General features: G+C 46.9%; 3 protein-coding genes across 4 annotated transcripts in view; 2 read left to right on the top strand and 1 right to left on the bottom strand.

Annotated features, from left to right (window-relative positions):
• Positions 1-609: 609 nt before the first annotated feature.
• Positions 610-8493, top strand: lbhl (LBH regulator of WNT signaling pathway, like). The gene is made up of 4 exons (XM_086215474.1): positions 610-1005; positions 5125-5200; positions 5427-5724; positions 6929-8493. Exons 1-4 carry the CDS (start codon positions 911-913, stop codon positions 6997-6999), a joined length of 540 nt encoding a protein of 179 aa, XP_086071600.1. The 5' UTR covers positions 610-910; the 3' UTR covers positions 7000-8493.
• A 579-nt stretch (positions 8494-9072) lies between these two features.
• c5ar1 (complement C5a receptor 1) lies at positions 9073-10729 on the top strand. Of its 2 annotated transcripts, none has more exons than XM_086215468.1 (2): positions 9073-9134; positions 9482-10729. In XM_086215468.1, the coding sequence occupies exon 2, from the start codon at positions 9494-9496 to the stop codon at positions 10520-10522; it is 1029 nt and encodes a 342-aa protein (XP_086071594.1). In that variant the 5' UTR covers positions 9073-9134; positions 9482-9493; the 3' UTR covers positions 10523-10729. The 2 variants fall into 2 exon arrangements, with proteins under 2 accessions (XP_086071594.1, XP_086071595.1); XM_086215469.1 differs by having other exon boundaries at positions 9113-9134; positions 9435-10729.
• A 1152-nt stretch (positions 10730-11881) lies between these two features.
• Positions 11882-17436, bottom strand: part of dact3b (dishevelled-binding antagonist of beta-catenin 3b) — a 9857-nt gene continuing 4302 nt past the window's right edge. Inside the window, exons 2-4 of the mRNA XM_086215466.1 lie at positions 15003-15153; positions 14406-14513; positions 11882-14068 (exon numbers count right to left, since the gene is read on the bottom strand). Of these exons, the coding sequence (XP_086071592.1) occupies positions 12618-14068; positions 14406-14513; positions 15003-15153 (1710 nt within the window). The 3' untranslated portion in view covers positions 11882-12617. The remainder of the gene's footprint in view (positions 14069-14405; positions 14514-15002; positions 15154-17436) is intronic.

Genomic DNA, 17436 nt, shown 5'->3' with positions numbered 1-17436 from the left:
CACATAATCTCATCCAGTGGTCTGTAAACGTCTGTGCTGCATGATGCTTGTTCTGGCTCCTTCACTACCTTGTTCCATATATAGCCCACTGACTTAGCCCACAGAGGGGATTACACACTGCTGTTCACTGAGCTCTGTGTGTTTAGCAATAGTTGCTGCCTGTTATATATATATATTTATATATATAACTACCCCTCCCCAACCCTGAGCCCTTGATCCCTGGGCTAATTCCATGAATCGTCCAAATCTAAATCCACTGATGGAGCCACACACAGTTGGGAATAGAGAGACAGCGCGAGAGGAGTGAATGAGAGATGGAGGACAAACACGGAAGATAAAGGAAGTAGAAAATATATTAGACTGTGCAAAAACCTTTGCCCAATTAGTGAGTGTTCATGCTGCTCTGGAGTCTATGGACCTCTCCTCATCAGCGGCCGATGTGCCATCTGTGTGCCCTTCGTACGTTTGGTTGCAGATGCACCAGTGACCCAGTGTGCCAACTCATCAGAAGGGACTGTCAAGCCTGGCTGACGTCACCCATCAAGCCTCTGTAATCGAAAGAGACGTTAATCCTGCTCCTCCCCAAAGCCTGGCAGTGGGGTGGGATGGGACAGAGAGGGATATTGATAGAGACATGAGGAAAAGAAGTTCGACACGGGACACAAGGGAGTGCACTCGACTTTGGGTTAGCAGACAAATTCAAACTGAATTGGGACAAGTGAGACAGGTGCTGTCCTGACTGACAAAGGCCATCAGGGACATCTCCTGATCCTCTGCTGAGCTCCTGGTGTCCTTGGGGGTGTTGAACGCACCCTGTCCAGGCTTCGCCCTGGAGGCCAAAAACCTCACTGAGGGCCCTGCGGAGGGGGAATGCTGTGGGGGTTGCTCACCTCCTCCTGCACCCCCTGTCATGCAACCTGTGCCCACTGTGGAGGAGGCAGGGTTCAGCACCGAGGATCTGTGCCAAGATGGAGAGCTGGACAACTTCCTGAATGCAACTGAAGGGTAAGAAGCTGCACCTTTACAGACATGAATGTGTCTGAATGAGGATAAGTCAAAGGAAACATCCAGATGAGATGGGAACACATCGCACCTGAGAGATGTTTAGCGTTAGAGAGCTTGTGTCACGCACAACTTCAGCCACTGCAGAGGGTTTGGCCAGTCGGGATGGAAATATGAATTCGGGATTAATATTTTCAACCTTTAAACGTCGATCACAATGGCGCTGACAACCACATCTCTGACATTTCCTCCATTTACTGCAAAGGGATGATTACTCTGATGTAGCATGAACTCAGTATGTGGTTCAACATGAAATCAAATCAAATGTAGGTTTGTACTTCATTTTAGCGAGGGCTTGTTGAAGACCTATCTTGAACAGCCAAAGGAATAAAACCTGTATAATTTTCCAAATAGCATCTTTCCTTCATTCATTCACAACTTATTCCCTTTTTTGTTACTAGCAGCACATGTCCTTTGTGAAATAGGTCACATTTTGAAGACCATAAACTGTGCGCTGAGCTCGGTGGCGTACACTGTGCAGACCAAGACTGATTGTTGACTGAGAGGAAACGTGCAGGTGTTTCGAGGGAGTGTTTATGAGCAGGATTACATGAAGGTTAAGCTTCTGCATCATAATAACTCCTGTAAGTTTCCATCCCAGGTGGCACACACACAGCTTAGTGTGACACAGTTGTCATCAGCATAATATCAGAAATTGTTTCGAGGGACTCTGCACACTCCCAAGTGGGTCAAAAATGATAACATCCTTGCAAAGCTGATCCTGTTTGGAAAAGAACGGCGTGCCCTCATTCCGACAGTTGTGCAAACTGGCTTAGCGTTTCTTCATTTGTCATATTCAATTAAGAACAGTCACTTATATTCCAATGAAGCAGTTTGAGAGAGCAAGGCAGAAGGAGGAAGGGAGAGAGGTAGAGAACCGCAGCCACACAGTTGTCAAAGTCAGTTGAATGTCTGTTCAGACTTCGATTTGATTAAAAAGCACCATGCTTTTATCTCACACATTTCGAAGCATTTCAAAAACATACAAGCCATGATGCAGGTAATGAGCCGCACAGGAGGATCGGACCTGACCTCTGACCTTCAACACCCTCTTGAAACCCAACCTACTCGGTAAAAGTGAAGGTCGACCTGCAGCCCTGCAGACAGCACGATACAACACACCCTCTGGGATAACTTCCTGGAGCTCGTTAGTCACCGGCTCACTGGTTGGATGAGCGAAAGGAACTCTTGAGCTCCACCCTTGAGGACATTATCACTGCAACCCTGACAGTGAAGGACTTTAGGAATTTAGAACTATAATCCTGACAGGAGGGCATAATTCCCTATCAAATACCAACTCCTGGTCAGTGGCTGAATGCCTCAAACTATTCAGTTTCTGCCTTGCATCAGTTTTGGACGTTTGCAGTCAAATAGGATGCAGCAGGCAACAACTGTTTCTGCTCCACAAGTCCACACATCATCCACACACACAGTCTCATTAATGAAGTACACACATTTCTTCTTCCATGTTTTAGGACTTTTCCAGTCCTCATTTTAATCTGACTGATAATAATCAGGACTGATGGCTACCAGTAACTCCTGTCATGACTCAGACCCACAGTTTAGTGGGTTGAAGTTTTTACTTCCTGAAAACGTCTCAGCTTCTGTTGTCATGGTTACAGTAGCTCATAACAATGAGAGAGAATCAAACTCCAGACGCAAACAAGCCTGAGCTCCTGTGACGTGTGGAGGGTTGAGGTGTCACTCATCCAAAACCAAACCAACCTGTCACACATTTAAAGAACACATGCGTGCACACACACACACACACACACACACACACACACACACACACACACACACACACACACACACACACTCACTCACACACACACACACACACACACACACACACACACACACACACACACACACACACACACACACACACACACACACACCTTATTGGACCTGTGGTGTTAAAGCCTCTATCTTTACCATGTTAGTTTAACGTGTTAGCAGCCTAGAAAATTAGGAAGCAACTCAGAACGTAGCAGAGGTTGACGTGGACGCAGTTTGCTTCAGAGTTACATTCCAAATAATCTGAGCTGATAGTTCTGGTCCCAAGAGAAGAGGCCAGGATTTCATGAGCTCAAATAAAGATACGGGGCTGCACGGAGGTGCAGTGGTCAGCACTGTGGCCTCACAGCAAGAAGGTTCCGGGTTCAAGTCCCGGCTGCAGCACGGGGTCTTTCTGTGTGAGTCTCCATGTTCTCCCTGTTCCTGCGTGGGTTCTCTCTGGTACTCCGGCTTCCTCCACAGTCCAAAGACATCAATTGGGGACGAGGCTGATTGATTCTCTAAATTGACCGTAGGTGTGAATGTGAGTGTGAATGGTTGTTCGTCTCTCTATGTTGGCCCTGCGATGGACTGGCGACCTGTCCAGGGTGAACCCCGCCACTCGCCCGTTGATGCTGGGATAGGCTCCACCCCCCCGCGACCCTTAATGTGTAGGAATAAGCGGAAGATGACGATGGATGGAAATAAAGATACAGAGATATTTAATTCTGATCTAAAAAATATGATCGTGTTCAAGCTGGAGGAAAAATATTCCAGTTTGGTGATGCCACCTCTACTTTGTTTCCGTTACACAGTTCTCACCCTACCAGCAGCCTACATTACCGATGATACTGTCCTGCTGCGATATTATCATAAATTCAAGGCTTCACACAAAATATATGAGAAGTCTATGAAGCAGCTAAAAGGAGCTGCACATCATTCAAGTACAGCATTGAATGAACTCTCATCCAGTCCATGATCCAGGGAACTGAAACTGAACTAAATGAATGTATCATTATTTTGTTGTGGGTTTTGCTATTTTCACATATGGAAGTCATGTGAAGACTTACTCCACCTCTGGACAGCATACTTAAGTGAATACGAGACCTACTGCTCAGTTTTTCTTGCAGGTTTAGGTTCGTTGTTTCTCCAAAGTGTCCAAACAATTCAATTCCAGTCAGAATTCACAACTGAAGCTGTGAGCACAGACCAAAAAAATACCCAACTCAGAGTCTAAAGAAAGCAACTCTGGCGATTAGATCTGTCGTTCAACCGAAATTTCATTAAGCAGTAAGCACGGTTTAACAGCTTGTGCCATTACACCAAGCGTCACAATGACAACAATCCATGATTGGTACTTATGGAGGGAGGACAGACACAGAAAAAAAGAGATGGAGCAGGAGAGAGGGATAAAAAGAGGATTCGGAGAGATTCTCCGTCTGTCTTAATCCACCGTCGGCTTTTCTGGAGACTGTAAACAGATTGGAGTAGGATATGGACACAGACTCCTGCATGTAACGCAAACAAGCGGGGACTTCAACCAGACTTCACTCCTCACACAACATACTCAGAAGAGTCAAAAACTCTGTAAGAAGAACTCTGAGGCTACTTGACTCCAAATGAGACACGTAGCTCTTTGTAAAGGTGGTGATGTAATAGCCTGCAAACACCCACAGAGAGATAAAGAGCGGTCAAAGCTCCAGGCCCTGAGCTGGAAGTAAACAGCCAGGCTTCCTGTCAGTAAATGGTGTCATGAGCAGCAAATGACATCATCCATCAGTGTCAAACACACAAACGGGACCAGTCAAAAAACCTGGTGAAACCCACCTCCCTGAGACATTGGTTTCAATGGCCAGTACAAAGTTATGAGCAGGAAATCTTGTGATTCCATCAAGAACTGGACGATGTGATCTGACAGCGTCTCACTCATGGTGTCCCCGTGGGAGCAAATCAGCTGGACAAGTAGAACTGGTGTGAGGGAGCGAGTCGGATTTATTCAAGCAAAGAATGAACCTCACTCAATATTTGCTCTAAAAAAAACCCAGTCAGAAATAAAAGAGATTCAGGGAGTTGTTTAAAGGCTTCCAGGATTACATTTATGATGATGTCTGAAAAGATTACAAAGAGACACAGAACGAGGACGGGAATTTCTGCATTTCTGGAAAGATTCTGTGGCAACACAAAATGAGGACATGAAGGTTACTAAACTGGCTTTCATGTGAATGATTCTGGGATATCTGTGCCTGCTGTTTTGTCATCTCACTGTGGTTTTGTTTCATACAGAAGTATGGAGGAGATGAGTGGACAAGATTCAAGCTTGGAAGACATGCAAAGGAAAGACCAAAGATTGCCATTCCAGGTAGGTTCCATCATCAAACTGGGAACATAAAGCTGATATATTGGGAACTAGTTTGGGAACCACTATGACAATCGGTCCCTCATTGGTTCCCAACCTATTATATCAGCTACATGGTCACAGTTTGATGATGGAGTCCAGGCAGGAGTCCCACAGTCACGTTTACCGATGCTTGAATTCAACCTCCTGCCCGCCTCACCGTCACCCTCACTCTCCCTTTTCCCTCCAGATCTTTCCTGACCCGGTTGAAGTTGTCCTGGGCCCACAGATGTCTTTGAACAGTCTGGATCATGACCACGAGAAGGAACGTCTACCCTCCATCGTTGTGGAACCCACAGAGGTGAGCGAGGTGGAGAGCGGTGAGCTGCGTTGGCCGCCGGAGAACTTGGACATGGAGGAAGATGAGGAGGACTTGTTCTTGGAGCAGTGCATCCCTCCAGCCAACATTGCCGACTGGGGAGAAGAAGAGGAGGAGGAGGAAGAGACGTCAGTTATCCTGAACACGCAGCCAGGCTTGACACTTATCGGTGAGTTTTCTGTGTCATTTTCGCTCCTGTCAGATGTTTTTGAAAATCCTGCCATGATTTCTCCAGTTTACATGCTTTTAGCTTCCCTCTTTGGATTCACTTTAATAAACTGACCTGCATTCTGCTCTTTACCTTGCCTGTGCTATTTCAAAGGACAATCTTAATTGAAGTGAAAACATCAGTAACAGGAAACAGAAAAGCCAGGTCTGCAATAAAAGCAGCAGCATCTAATAATGAAATCTTACACTGAGTCAGTATTTCCACTTCCTTCCCCCCTAGAATGTTTAATTTTGGCTGCGAAAGCACAGCGGCGTCATGACCTACATGCTCATGTTTGTTTTCTGAGAATTAATTTGCTAATATTTGGTATGTTCTTCTTATTTCAATGTATTTTCTATTAGCTCAGAACACAACCTACAGCTGTGGCTAACACTTCAAGTGGCTTATAACCTAGAGCAGCCTTGTGCAGCATTGTAGCTTAAATTAAGCCTCAGTGAATCTGCCTTGGGAGAAGAAGAAGCTCTGTTCCTGCTCTGAAGTAAATCCTTTGAGCAGGACGCCTGCTAGTCACAGTGTTGCTTTCAGGTACAGGAAGCCAACTCGGAATTCTCTGTACAAACATCTTGAAAGAGGAGAAATACAGCAGGAACAACTGCACGCACGGACAGACGAACCACTGAGGTGATTGGGCTGATGCCTGGGAGCCTCGGACCTCTAGGGGGCCTCCAAAGCTCCTCCAACTGTGGCATCCAGCTTTGCTTAAAAAAGAGTAAATAAATAAATGAAAAAAAAATCATACATCGCTTGTATGCAAAAATATGAACCAATGAATGCAGAATTAATTAATTCTAAAATAAAAATCTAATGATAAAAAATATCACGAGTGTTTTGCTGACTGTGTATAAAGATGATGATGCAGGAACGAATCCCAAAACCTGGAAATGAGGTTGAGTTGTTGAATGTGCAGTTTTCCTGTTACATTCCTGATAATCTGGGATGATCCACAAGTCATTGTGAACAACCCCATCGGCTGTGTGTGGATGGGAAGCATGGCGGCGCTACCGTCCTGGTTAACACCTGAATCTCGCGTTCTGTAGTTCTTGCTCACTGTTGCTGAATCCACTTGCTCCCATTAAACCACATACATGTCACGCATGCAGGGAAACACGGCTTTACAGCAGTTTTTCTTTTCCCTCTTCTGCAGACCTTCAGTCAGATGCGTTCAGAGACGACACCCCCACCCTTCCACCCAGCAGCGCCCCGGCACTCAACTGAGCTCTGCAGGAGAACAACCACCCTCACCCCCCCTGAAGAAACTTCGATGTCAAAACTTCTGGTGTTTAAAAATGCAAGATGATGCAAAATGTGAACTGAGACCGACAGCCAGAAATAGAGCAGAAACACACGCAGGTCGATATCACGTTCTGATAGACGGTCGCACGCCATTTGGAACTTTTCATGTACCACACAAAACTTTTGTAACTTTGCTGATGTTGCGACTTTATTTTGTTTCCCCTTTTCCCTGTTATTGCAAAGGGCTTGCTGGTGTTACGGTGCTGGACATGAAAATGTCTTTCATGTGTTTTTCTACACTCCAGGGCTCCCACAGAAAGAGTTTATTAAGATTATAAAACTTCGCCACCAACCCACGGGTGGTTATATTTTGCTCTCTCACTCCCTCGGCCTTCCTCTGACTTCAGTTGTGGCATTGCTGAACCGAAATTTCTCAACATCAAGCGAGAGATCACGAAACACGAATGACTGAAGCTGACTAAGGGTTCATCCTGACTGTCAGAATTTTCCATGATGTCACGTAGGATCTTTTCTCTTCGTCTGAGGTTTTATTTAACAGGATTGGATGCTCTTGTCGGGGGTGGCGTGGCTCAGAGGTAGAGGGGCCGTCCAGCAACCAAAGGATGGATGGTGGATGAATGGATGAATGATGGATGAATGATGGATGAATGGATGGATGGATGATGGATGGACGAATGGATGGATGGATGATGGATGGATGGATGAATGATGGATGAATGATGGACGAATGGATGGATGGATGATGGATGGATGGATACTCTTGCAAAATGAAGGGCAGCTCAAGTTGCTTTTCATGAAAACAGGTGTAGGTGGAACAGCATCGTGGTTGTATAGAGTGATTCATGTTCTCGTGTAGGCTGACCTGTGAAAACATGGAAAAGTTGTTGGTTTACTGTAAAAAAAAAGGTTATTGAAATTGCAAATAAAGTATTTTGTCCCACTAATGCCATGATTTTGTAGATAAGATGGTGCAAACTGGTTCAATAAAGCAACTGTTGGGATCGAAATAGATTTGTAGGCGCCAGATGCCTATTGTATGCCTAGTTTTGGATTTGCCCCATATTAGGTGTACTTGATATTATTATTTCATAATTATAATTTCATACTAAGTTTGTGATTGATATAATTCATAATTTAGGTTAAAAACATATGTACAAGGTTAAAATGTGGACTTAGAATAATTTCAGTCAGTTACTTCGTGGGCCTTTAATCGCTTGAAAATGCTGCGCGCGATGGGCAGAGGGGCACTCGCACACTGACACCGCAGGAGGTTGGAGCCTCACGGTTTTCTGACCGTGTCGTCGTACAGCCTTGCAGTGGAGCCTCATTCGCTTTTAATTGACATTTGTGGAATTTTAGGAGGCTTATTTTGTTTGTATTCGTTTTTGTTATCCTTTTTGTTTTACAATAAAAGCACAAAAAACAGGAAGATTGGTGGAAGATTTTTTCTTGTGGATCCTGGAACACGCGTCAGCCACGGAGCTCCAACTTTCTCAGATTTTAGTTTGGTTTTTCGAAAATACCCTACAAGATTTTTTGATTGACTTTTGCCATCTTTGACTCACTCACATCTAGAGTTTGATACGGAGTAGAGGTGATTACATGAATCATTAACAATGCGATCATTGGTGTAAATTATTCATGTATTGATGAATGTGATCTTTGAATTGGAGAGAGTGAAAGATTCAAGAGAGAGAAGATGAATAATGACTTATTTAATTTGCGCCGCTGTACTGAGAAGTTATTTAATATTTATGAACTCATGCCCAAACAGAGAGAGAGAGAGAGAGTGTGTGTGTGTGTGTGTGTGTGTGTGTGTGTGTGTGTGTGTGTGTGTGTGTTAAGATGAGATATCTGAGAACTTCATGTAGAAAAGGGTATAAAAGTGATGTAACGCTGTTTCTGTTTTTAGGTTAGATGTTAGATTTAGGGAAGTGCTGGTTCCAGCAAGTCTGCAGGAATTGTAAGTCTATGATGGGTGTGTGTGTGTGTGTGTGTGTGTGTGTGTGTGGGGGGGGGGGGGTATATAAACATCACTAAGACCAGAAGAGCTCTGTACCTTCTTGCCACCAGCGTGGACACAACATCAAGAAGCTGTGAGTTGAAATATTAGTTATTCAAAAGTCTTTAAGTGTTTATCGTCACCTTCTTAAAATAATTGGTTGTCATTTTTTTTGCCAAAACAACTCCTTATGATGTTTTGTCTTGATTTTTTTTTGTGTTTTTTGAAAAACTTGATAAAATGACAGGCGATCATTTTAAGAAGGCAACGTTATTTTTTTAAATTTTTTTTTGGATAAATGTTTTTTTGTTTTGTATTTTGCTTTTGTAATTCTGTTTAATTAATTTTGACAGCATGGTGAATTGATTTAATTAATTGATTCATTAATTTTCAGCATAAAAACGATTCATTTGTCCTAAATAAACGGGGTTCCATCCACAGCTGGGAGCCACCATGGATCCCTGGCACAATCTCAGCTCCAGCCTGGACTACAGCTACATTCTACCAGAGCTCCTTGATCTGACGCCTCAGATCCAACCCATCCAGATCGTGGCTCTTGTCTGCTATGGCCTGGTGGTGCTGTTGGGTGTCCCCGGGAATGCCATCGTGTTGTGGGTGACCGCTTTTGTCATGCCTCGGTCGGTCACTTCCCTCTGGTTTCTCAACCTGGCGCTGGCTGACCTCCTGTGCTGCCTCTCTCTCCCGCTGCTCATGGTCCCTCTGGTCCACGACGACCACTGGCACTTTGGCCCGCTGGCCTGCACGCTGGTCAAGGGTCTGTTTTACCTGATGATGTACTGCAGCGTGCTGCAGCTGGTAGTGATCAGTCTGGATCGCTGGATGATGGTCAGCAGACCCGTGTGGTGCCAGAACAAAAGGCGGCCGAGGCAGGCTGCTTTTGCCTGCGTCGGCGTGTGGGTCCTGGCCCTGGTCGGCAGCATCCCCCAGTTCGTCTACACGAGGGAGATCGAGGCAGGGGAGGACAAGAGAGAGTGTCTCCTTGTGTACACTTTGCTCAGTGCCTGGCTCATCACGTCCTTCCGATTCCTGTTTGGGTTCGTCCTCCCGTTCCTGGTCATTGTGCTCTGTCACTGGGTGGTGTATCGGAGAGCCGAGGGAGGGCTGGCCCGCGGGAGGACCCGGTCCAAGCGCACGGTGAGGGTGATCCTCGCCGTGGTGCTCAGCTTCTTCCTGTGCTGGCTCCCTCTGCACATCGTGGACTTCCTCATCTTGGTCACTCCTCGCCATTCCCCCTACAGCCCCGTCGTCTACCTGGCCCACGTCCTGGCGCTGTGCCTGGCGTACTTCAACAGCTGCCTCAACCCGCTGCTCTACGTGTGTCTGGGCCGCGGCTTCAAGGACCGCATGAGTCGCTCGCTGCGCGGCATCCTGCTCTTCATCACCGAGGAGCCGCCAGCCAGGACCAGCATGACCAACGACACCAGGACCACCAGCAACGGGAAAGAGATGCACAAACTGTGATGCTGCACGGACTTTGGTCTTTTCTATAATGTCGTTTATGCATATGAACCAATACTGTATTTTTCTAAAACGATTTTTTCCCTATTGTACATTTAACTACCTTTAACCTCCATGTTAGAGACTCGTGTGTGTGAGTGTGTGTGTGTGTGTGTGTGTGTGTGTGTGTGTGATGGAGTGTGTGTGTGTGTGTGTGGGGGGGGGGGGGGGTCCCAAACTTCAGTAAAAACATGAAATTCTATCAGGATCCAGAAAAGTACTAAAAACAAAAACGAACCAAAGGAAGCTCAGGAGGTAGAAGATGGAGGATTTCCAGTGAGTCTGTCAGGTTCCACACTGGCAGCCAGGTACCAGTGCCAGCCAGCTGATTTGACCTCTGTCTACTCTGCTTTATTCAGGAGCACAAACAACAGCCTCGCGATGAGACACTTTTATGAAAGTGGGAATTCTTGTTGAAATCTAAATCACTTTTGCTAAGAATGAATTTCTCATGTTTCGTGTCAAGCGACGTCAAGCCAAAATCTTGGGGCCCATTTTCTTGGCGGGATACTCCAGCGTTGTTCAGTGTGTTTTCCCAACTCAGTGGAACTCTCCCACATCCCAGTTGCTCTTGAACGCACCGTTTTTCTAACGTTGTTGAATGATGCTGCTAGAAAGGTTTCAATGAGCCGCCTCCAGCAGGGATGACCTCCCTCCTGGAGCCCGCAGGTGGCTTCTCACATGGGCCTCCCCCCTCTTCCCGACGAGTGTGTAGACGCCCAGTCGAGTCACGTTTCTGGAGTTTTTATTTGATTTGGTCGAGCAGAGAACAAACCTCCACCCAACCAGCATGAGAGCAGGCACCCTGCAACTCCACTGAGTCCCTCACTTTGCTGTGTTTGCCGTGAGGCAGCCAGCATGACAACCCAAGATGGTATCAAGATTAGGGTTGCAAAAGAAGTGCTGTGTGGTAACATCACACATTTCCTGTGGAAATTCAGTTTACATGTCACAAAATTCACCACTTCTGTTTTTTGTTTTTTTTTTGTCTCTGAGTTTTTCTTCATGGGGGGAATCAATGATTGAGAAAGTACAGGTGTTGTCAGATTTACATATGACTTTGTGTTTGCTGTATTTATGAAACGAGACGGATTAAATGTGTAGATGTGTAACCACTCAGTGACTTGCTTGGGTAGCACACATCCCGAGGGTCCTGTGTGACAGTTCCATCTTAACACCACAAGGAGGAGCTCCAGGCTCACTCTGATGAGGGGGGCAGTAGATGGTGCCACCTTTCACATCCACTGTTTCGTGAAAAAACTGTAGAGCCATGGAATCGGCACTTACAGACTAACATGTAACCAGCAGTAAAGATCTCTAGGTACCAAGAACAAAAATGTCTTTATTTAAAAACTACATTCATTCCAAACAAGGCCACATGATGGTATATACAGGTTGTTACAAATTTACCGGAGCGGTAAGTTTGTGTGTCCAAACAAATGTGTGTGCACTGCAGTCATGCAACAACTCTTAAAATGGCCTCCTGAAATGATTCCTGACTCAAAAAGTGTCTGTTTACACCGACGGGGCCTTGAAACAGCTGTCAGAGGAAGAGAGGTAGTGAATTATTCATGTCAGTGGGAATCCACAGGAATCAGAGGCAGAGCAGAACCAAAGTCCGCCGGGACACAAACTGATTTCCTGTTCAGATGGCAGTTCGGGGGGGGGGGGGGGGGGTCTCTTACACATCACATGTTCTATTGAATAAAAGTCAGTGCCAGAAATACTTATTTAATTTTTGGCCAGACTTTTTTTTTTTAAATTTTATTTACACTATGAATTAATTTAACATCTATGATTCATTAACTGCAAACACGGTCGCGTATCCAGCCGTTTGACTCCCCGCCAGCATCGTGTGACATTACATCATCCGTTGGAGGAGGATCACGAGCTTCAGGTCGCTGTTGGCTGGTCATCAGCGACGACGTGCGTCAGCGGGAAGAATCTCACCCTCAGAACAAACTCTAGTTGGAGGTAGTTAGAGGAGAAATACTGTCTCTGTTATTTGCTAAATGATTTTAGACTCGAAGAAGCAGCCGCGGTGCTTCAACAACACTCCTCACACGGTGGTCATGACCTTGAGTGACCCTGAGCGGAATCGAAGGATCTTCTTTTTGAGGGCGTGGGAGGCTTTAATCTTGACGAAAGCCTTCGGTTGAGCACGGGGGTTGGCAGAAGCCTGCGGTGACGGCGAGGATGATGAAGAGGTAGTAGCGAGGCGCGGTGGCAGCTGCTGGGGCCACACCAGCCCCCCACTCTCATCCGAGTCACTGGACAGTGAACTTGAGGCGGGGGAGTACACCTCACTCATGCTGGACTCGGACTCAGCGGGGGCGGCTCCTGCGTAGGCCTCCTCTCCCTGACACAGTGGGGCTCTCTCCTGAACGTCTGCGTGCCAGCGCTGGGGCTGCTGGGAGTAAAGGTTTGAATGACCATGGCGGGTTTTTCGAGGTGGTCTCCTGTGTGTTTGCTCTGCGGGGGTTTCCCCCTCATCCTGGCTGAGCTCCAGGTTGGAGCACCAGCGTCGGCTACCGTTGTTGCCGTTGTGTCCCTCGTGGAGCCTCGCTGCCTGGCCTTGGTTCTGGGCCTGGTCCCCTCTGCCTTGATGCCTCTCCGTGGTGCTGTACCTGCGTTCTAGCACCACTCGCTGGGCAAGAAGGCTGTTCTCAGATTGGGACCGACTGGTTTTACTGCTCGATTTCTTGGACTTCTGTCGATCATTGTGGCTCTTCTTCACAGTTCTGGACTTGGAGCTGGGATGGTCAGCGCGGTGGGCTTTGGGCTGCTCCAGGTTGTAGTGCCTGGGGGAGCGCAGAGGGGCGTTGCAGCCTTGTCCTGGGATATAGTGAGCACTTACTAGATTGTGCTTGTGATTAATAGGAGGCAGTGGATGTAGATAATGCTGGGGGGATGAGGGTTCACAACAGAGGTTAAGAGCCCCAACACCACAGTTGGGGTCCATTGAGGGCAGAGGTGATGGTAGCCCCCCAGCCAGGGAGTGTGGCCTGCATTGGGGGTAGGGCAGAGCCAGATAACAGTCCTCCTGCAAAGAAGGGGCCTCTCCTCCGCAGACCTCCCCCTCTTGCAGGTCACAACCCCAACCTTGGCTGTTTGATGAAAGGTCATTTTGGGGATGAAGATGGGGGTCAGGAAGGCGTTGCTCTGTGGTTGTCCTGTGCAGGGAGCTGTGTCCAGAGGGATGTGAGGGATTGGGGCTCAGCATGGTGCGAGGCTGGCAGGGCCGTGGTGAGAGGGTGTGACGTTGAATCAGATTGAAAATGTAACCCTCTGCCCTCACTGCATGCTGGTAGTCCTCCACTGTGACGAGATCCTCCATCCGCTGCTGCTGCCAGGGTTGTCTGGCTCCGCTGGGGTCCCACTGCCAGGAGTCCACCAGCGTCCCCTCCTCTGCGATGCCCTCCAGAGGGGGGTAAGGGGCAGAGAAGGAGCGAGGCAGGGTAGTCTGCCGGACTGGTATCTCTAACTCCCCATTCAGCACGAAGGGGTCTCCTGTCGGTCACAGAGTCACGGCGATGACAAACAATACAAGATTAATGAAACAAAGCGCTTTAAAGGATCGCCATGCAGAAGTCAGACAGGCAGAGTCGTTATTCTTCTCCACCTCAAGTGGCTATTATTTTAAAAAATGTGATGAAATTGAATCAGTTAACAGTAAACTGCACAAATGGAGTCTTAACACATCTACTATTATTTCTGGCATTGCGTAAATGTTCATGAGTCAAATAGATGTTGTTAAAATCCCTGTTTTTTTAATTGAAGAAAATGTAAATGTTTGAATTCATCTGCATCTTTCTACACTGTCGTGCTTCAGTGGTTTCTCTCTTACCTACAGACTTGGGCCTGTCGCTGTAAGTCCAGGAGGACGCCGCCTCCACGGGCTCGCTCGAACACGATCTTCCTTTAGGCGACTGACCCTCACTGGACTCATAAAAACCTGAGGAGAGAAAACACAATAGAGAAAGAGAAGAGATGACGAGCTCATTTATCACAGCGCAATTCAGCTCTCTAAAAATACGCGACATGAGGCACGCGGGGCAAACAGGCCAGGAAACACAAATGCAAGCAACTGGAGCATGAACAGCAGGAGCAGCACCGGCCCGATGAACAAGTTGATTTACTACGCAAAGGAAAAGGTGTGTTTAGTTGCTTCTCTGCAAAGTAAATGTGGTGATGTTGCAATGAATGTGGACTGTGTGGTGGTAACGAGTGGCACAGGGATGGTTCATGAAAATAAAGCAACATCCTTCCCACGTCATCAACAGGGTCCTGGGCTGATGATTATTATCAGTTTTTTTCTGTTTGAAGAATAAAGGTCACCGCATTTCTGGCCTCCAAGAGACACCGTCCATCTTGAAAATATGTAAATTGCAGAGCTGACATTTAGAAAAGCCTTTGTTTGGAGCAAGACAGACAGTAGAAGTACCTGAACTCGGCCGACTGTCACATGTGTCTCCCTGTGCTGCGTCGTAGCCGCCACCGCCACTGCCACCGCCGTCATCGGTGTCGATCCTCAGCTCGCCCACCTGCTGCTCCAGCGCCTGCATCAGCCCCCATGGGGAACTCTGAAGAGCACTCTGAAACACAAACACATCCAGCCTGTTTTCTTTTCTCTATTTGATTGCCCTGCTGAGAAGCAATTTTCTCACAGCAGTGACGCTCTGGAAAGCGGCGCAGCTGTGAATCCTCTCTTGTTTCTCCAGCTGCAAGCTCTTAGTGAGGCTGACACTTGGTCACCTGTTGAGACTGAAATCTGACATTTGTGTTCCATGAGTTGAATTTTTGTCCTTAACACATGATAAAAACATTCAGCCAATTTCAAATTTTGACTCATGTAACAGAAAATAATTCAGTTTGTACAAAGGGCTTAACAAGCGCTGCTAGGACGAGGGATTCTTGTAGTCCAACAGGAAGTTAGCATCTCACTGGGTTCCCTTCACCAAAAGCCAGTGGGATTGGTCCATTAGATTTTGGATTATTGCAACACAAAATTTTCAGTCACAGAAAAATATAAAATAGTGTTGTACTTGAGTGGACCTTCTCGTGAAGAACGAGCCCTCGGTGGCAGCAGAACCTTAAGTTCCTACCGTAATGAGTCACTGTTTCTCTCTACTAAGCTGATTTAACCAAAACCCCTGACTGACTCCCAGACGAGGGACCAGCAACAGTAACTTATTTCCAGGTTTTAGGACTCAGTCCAATACTGAGTCACTTTAGGACCGTCATCGGCAGCTTTGCAGTCTCCTTACAACCTTAGTTTGATGGAAGATTTTCACTATTATTGTTGCAATCTTCAGCAAAGAAGACGTGATCATTGAATGCATTCAGAGTGTTCTATACTCAACCTTCTACTGCGTCAAACCCCAAACTGCACCAGGAGCCAAAAACATTTAACAGTTTCAAAACCGAACATGAGTAAACACAGAATGTCAAAACAGATAAAACCCCGGCGGCGGCGGCGGCGGCGAGGTAGATTCTGCTTCACGGGCCAGCACTGCACCACTGAGGAGCATCTGTGTGCAGCGTCCAAATCTGTCACAGGACTCTCTTATACAAGCAGGCTCATAGAGGAAGCAGTCAGTCGGAGCATGAATAATTCAGGGTCTGAGAGGGGGAGTGCTGTTTTACGTTGGGGGAAACACACACACACACACGTATGCTATCCAGATATAAAAAGACAAATGTGTATGCTATCGTGAACGTAACAGAGCGCCACACAGATTCATCTTCTATTTCAAAGATCCTCCCATCATTTGAATTCCTTTGTGCAGAAAAAAAGGACTGTAACAAATGACATCACGTGAGGATCCCCCGGCACCTTCACCTCACCTGAGCCTCCATCTTGTTCTAACATCAAATCACACCTCAATACCCAAACTGCCCTTTTAAGACACACACACACACACACACACACACACACACACACACACACACACACACACACACACACACACACGTGCACACACACAAGCACGCTGCAGCCACCGAAGGCTCGTTCCTCACTGGTAGACCGAGCGTGTCCTTCCCATGACAGCCTACAGTGATGGAGAGCCTGTCATGTGATACAAATGATGTGTGCTTTCTAAACCTCAACACCGCCTCACACCAAAGGACAATCACTGAAAATGTTGCCGCCATTCCAGAGAGTTTTTCTCCTTGTTGGAACAACGAAGCAGCAGATAAATTCCCAGCAGGTCGGGAGGCTCGCCTGGTGTGCAGTCATCGTTCCTCGAGCTCACACTCGTGATACAAACGTGACCCAAGCTAACCTAACACAACCTCATCACCCAAACACTCACACGTCTATTGTCTCAACGAGGACGTGTGTTGTCTTGCTGTAAACAAAGCATCGGCATCACTCCGTCCATATGTGTGGCAGGGACGAGGAGCCACCCTCTTTGTTTCAGAAACAGCTGACGGCAGGAGAGATCTATCGGATCAATTCATCAATGATGCAGTTCCACACCACTGATTGCTTTCTGAGCTCAAACCCACAACACACACTCAGGAAACTGCGCTTTTCCAAGCATAATGAAGCAAAACAAACCAAGGTTTGCGGGATGCACTGAACATCAGGCGCAGGTTCAGTGCTGGGACCGTTCTGCAGGCAGCTCTTTGATGGCGCTCCATTATTAATGGTCTCACACTGGTTCCACGACACCCTGCACACTGTATCATTACTGTTTTACTGCCTTGTGCTCTGGGCTGGTGGGGGATGGGGAGACGGAGGACACAGAGCAGCCAGCTTCACCTAATCATTAAGCTGTTACACAGCCAGGGTATAATATACTGCTCTTTGTGTGTGAACCAGGTTGAGCAGCAGGTGAATCCAGGACGATCTGATGGATTTCTGCTATTAG

This window comes from Aulostomus chinensis, chromosome 10 (genome assembly GCF_037954235.1).
Source record: "Aulostomus chinensis isolate RoL2024-O1b breed Wild chromosome 10, RoL_Achi_v1.0, whole genome shotgun sequence".
Lineage (NCBI taxonomy): Eukaryota > Metazoa > Chordata > Actinopteri > Syngnathiformes > Aulostomidae > Aulostomus > Aulostomus chinensis.
This window is presented reverse-complemented; position numbering and strand designations above follow the sequence as displayed.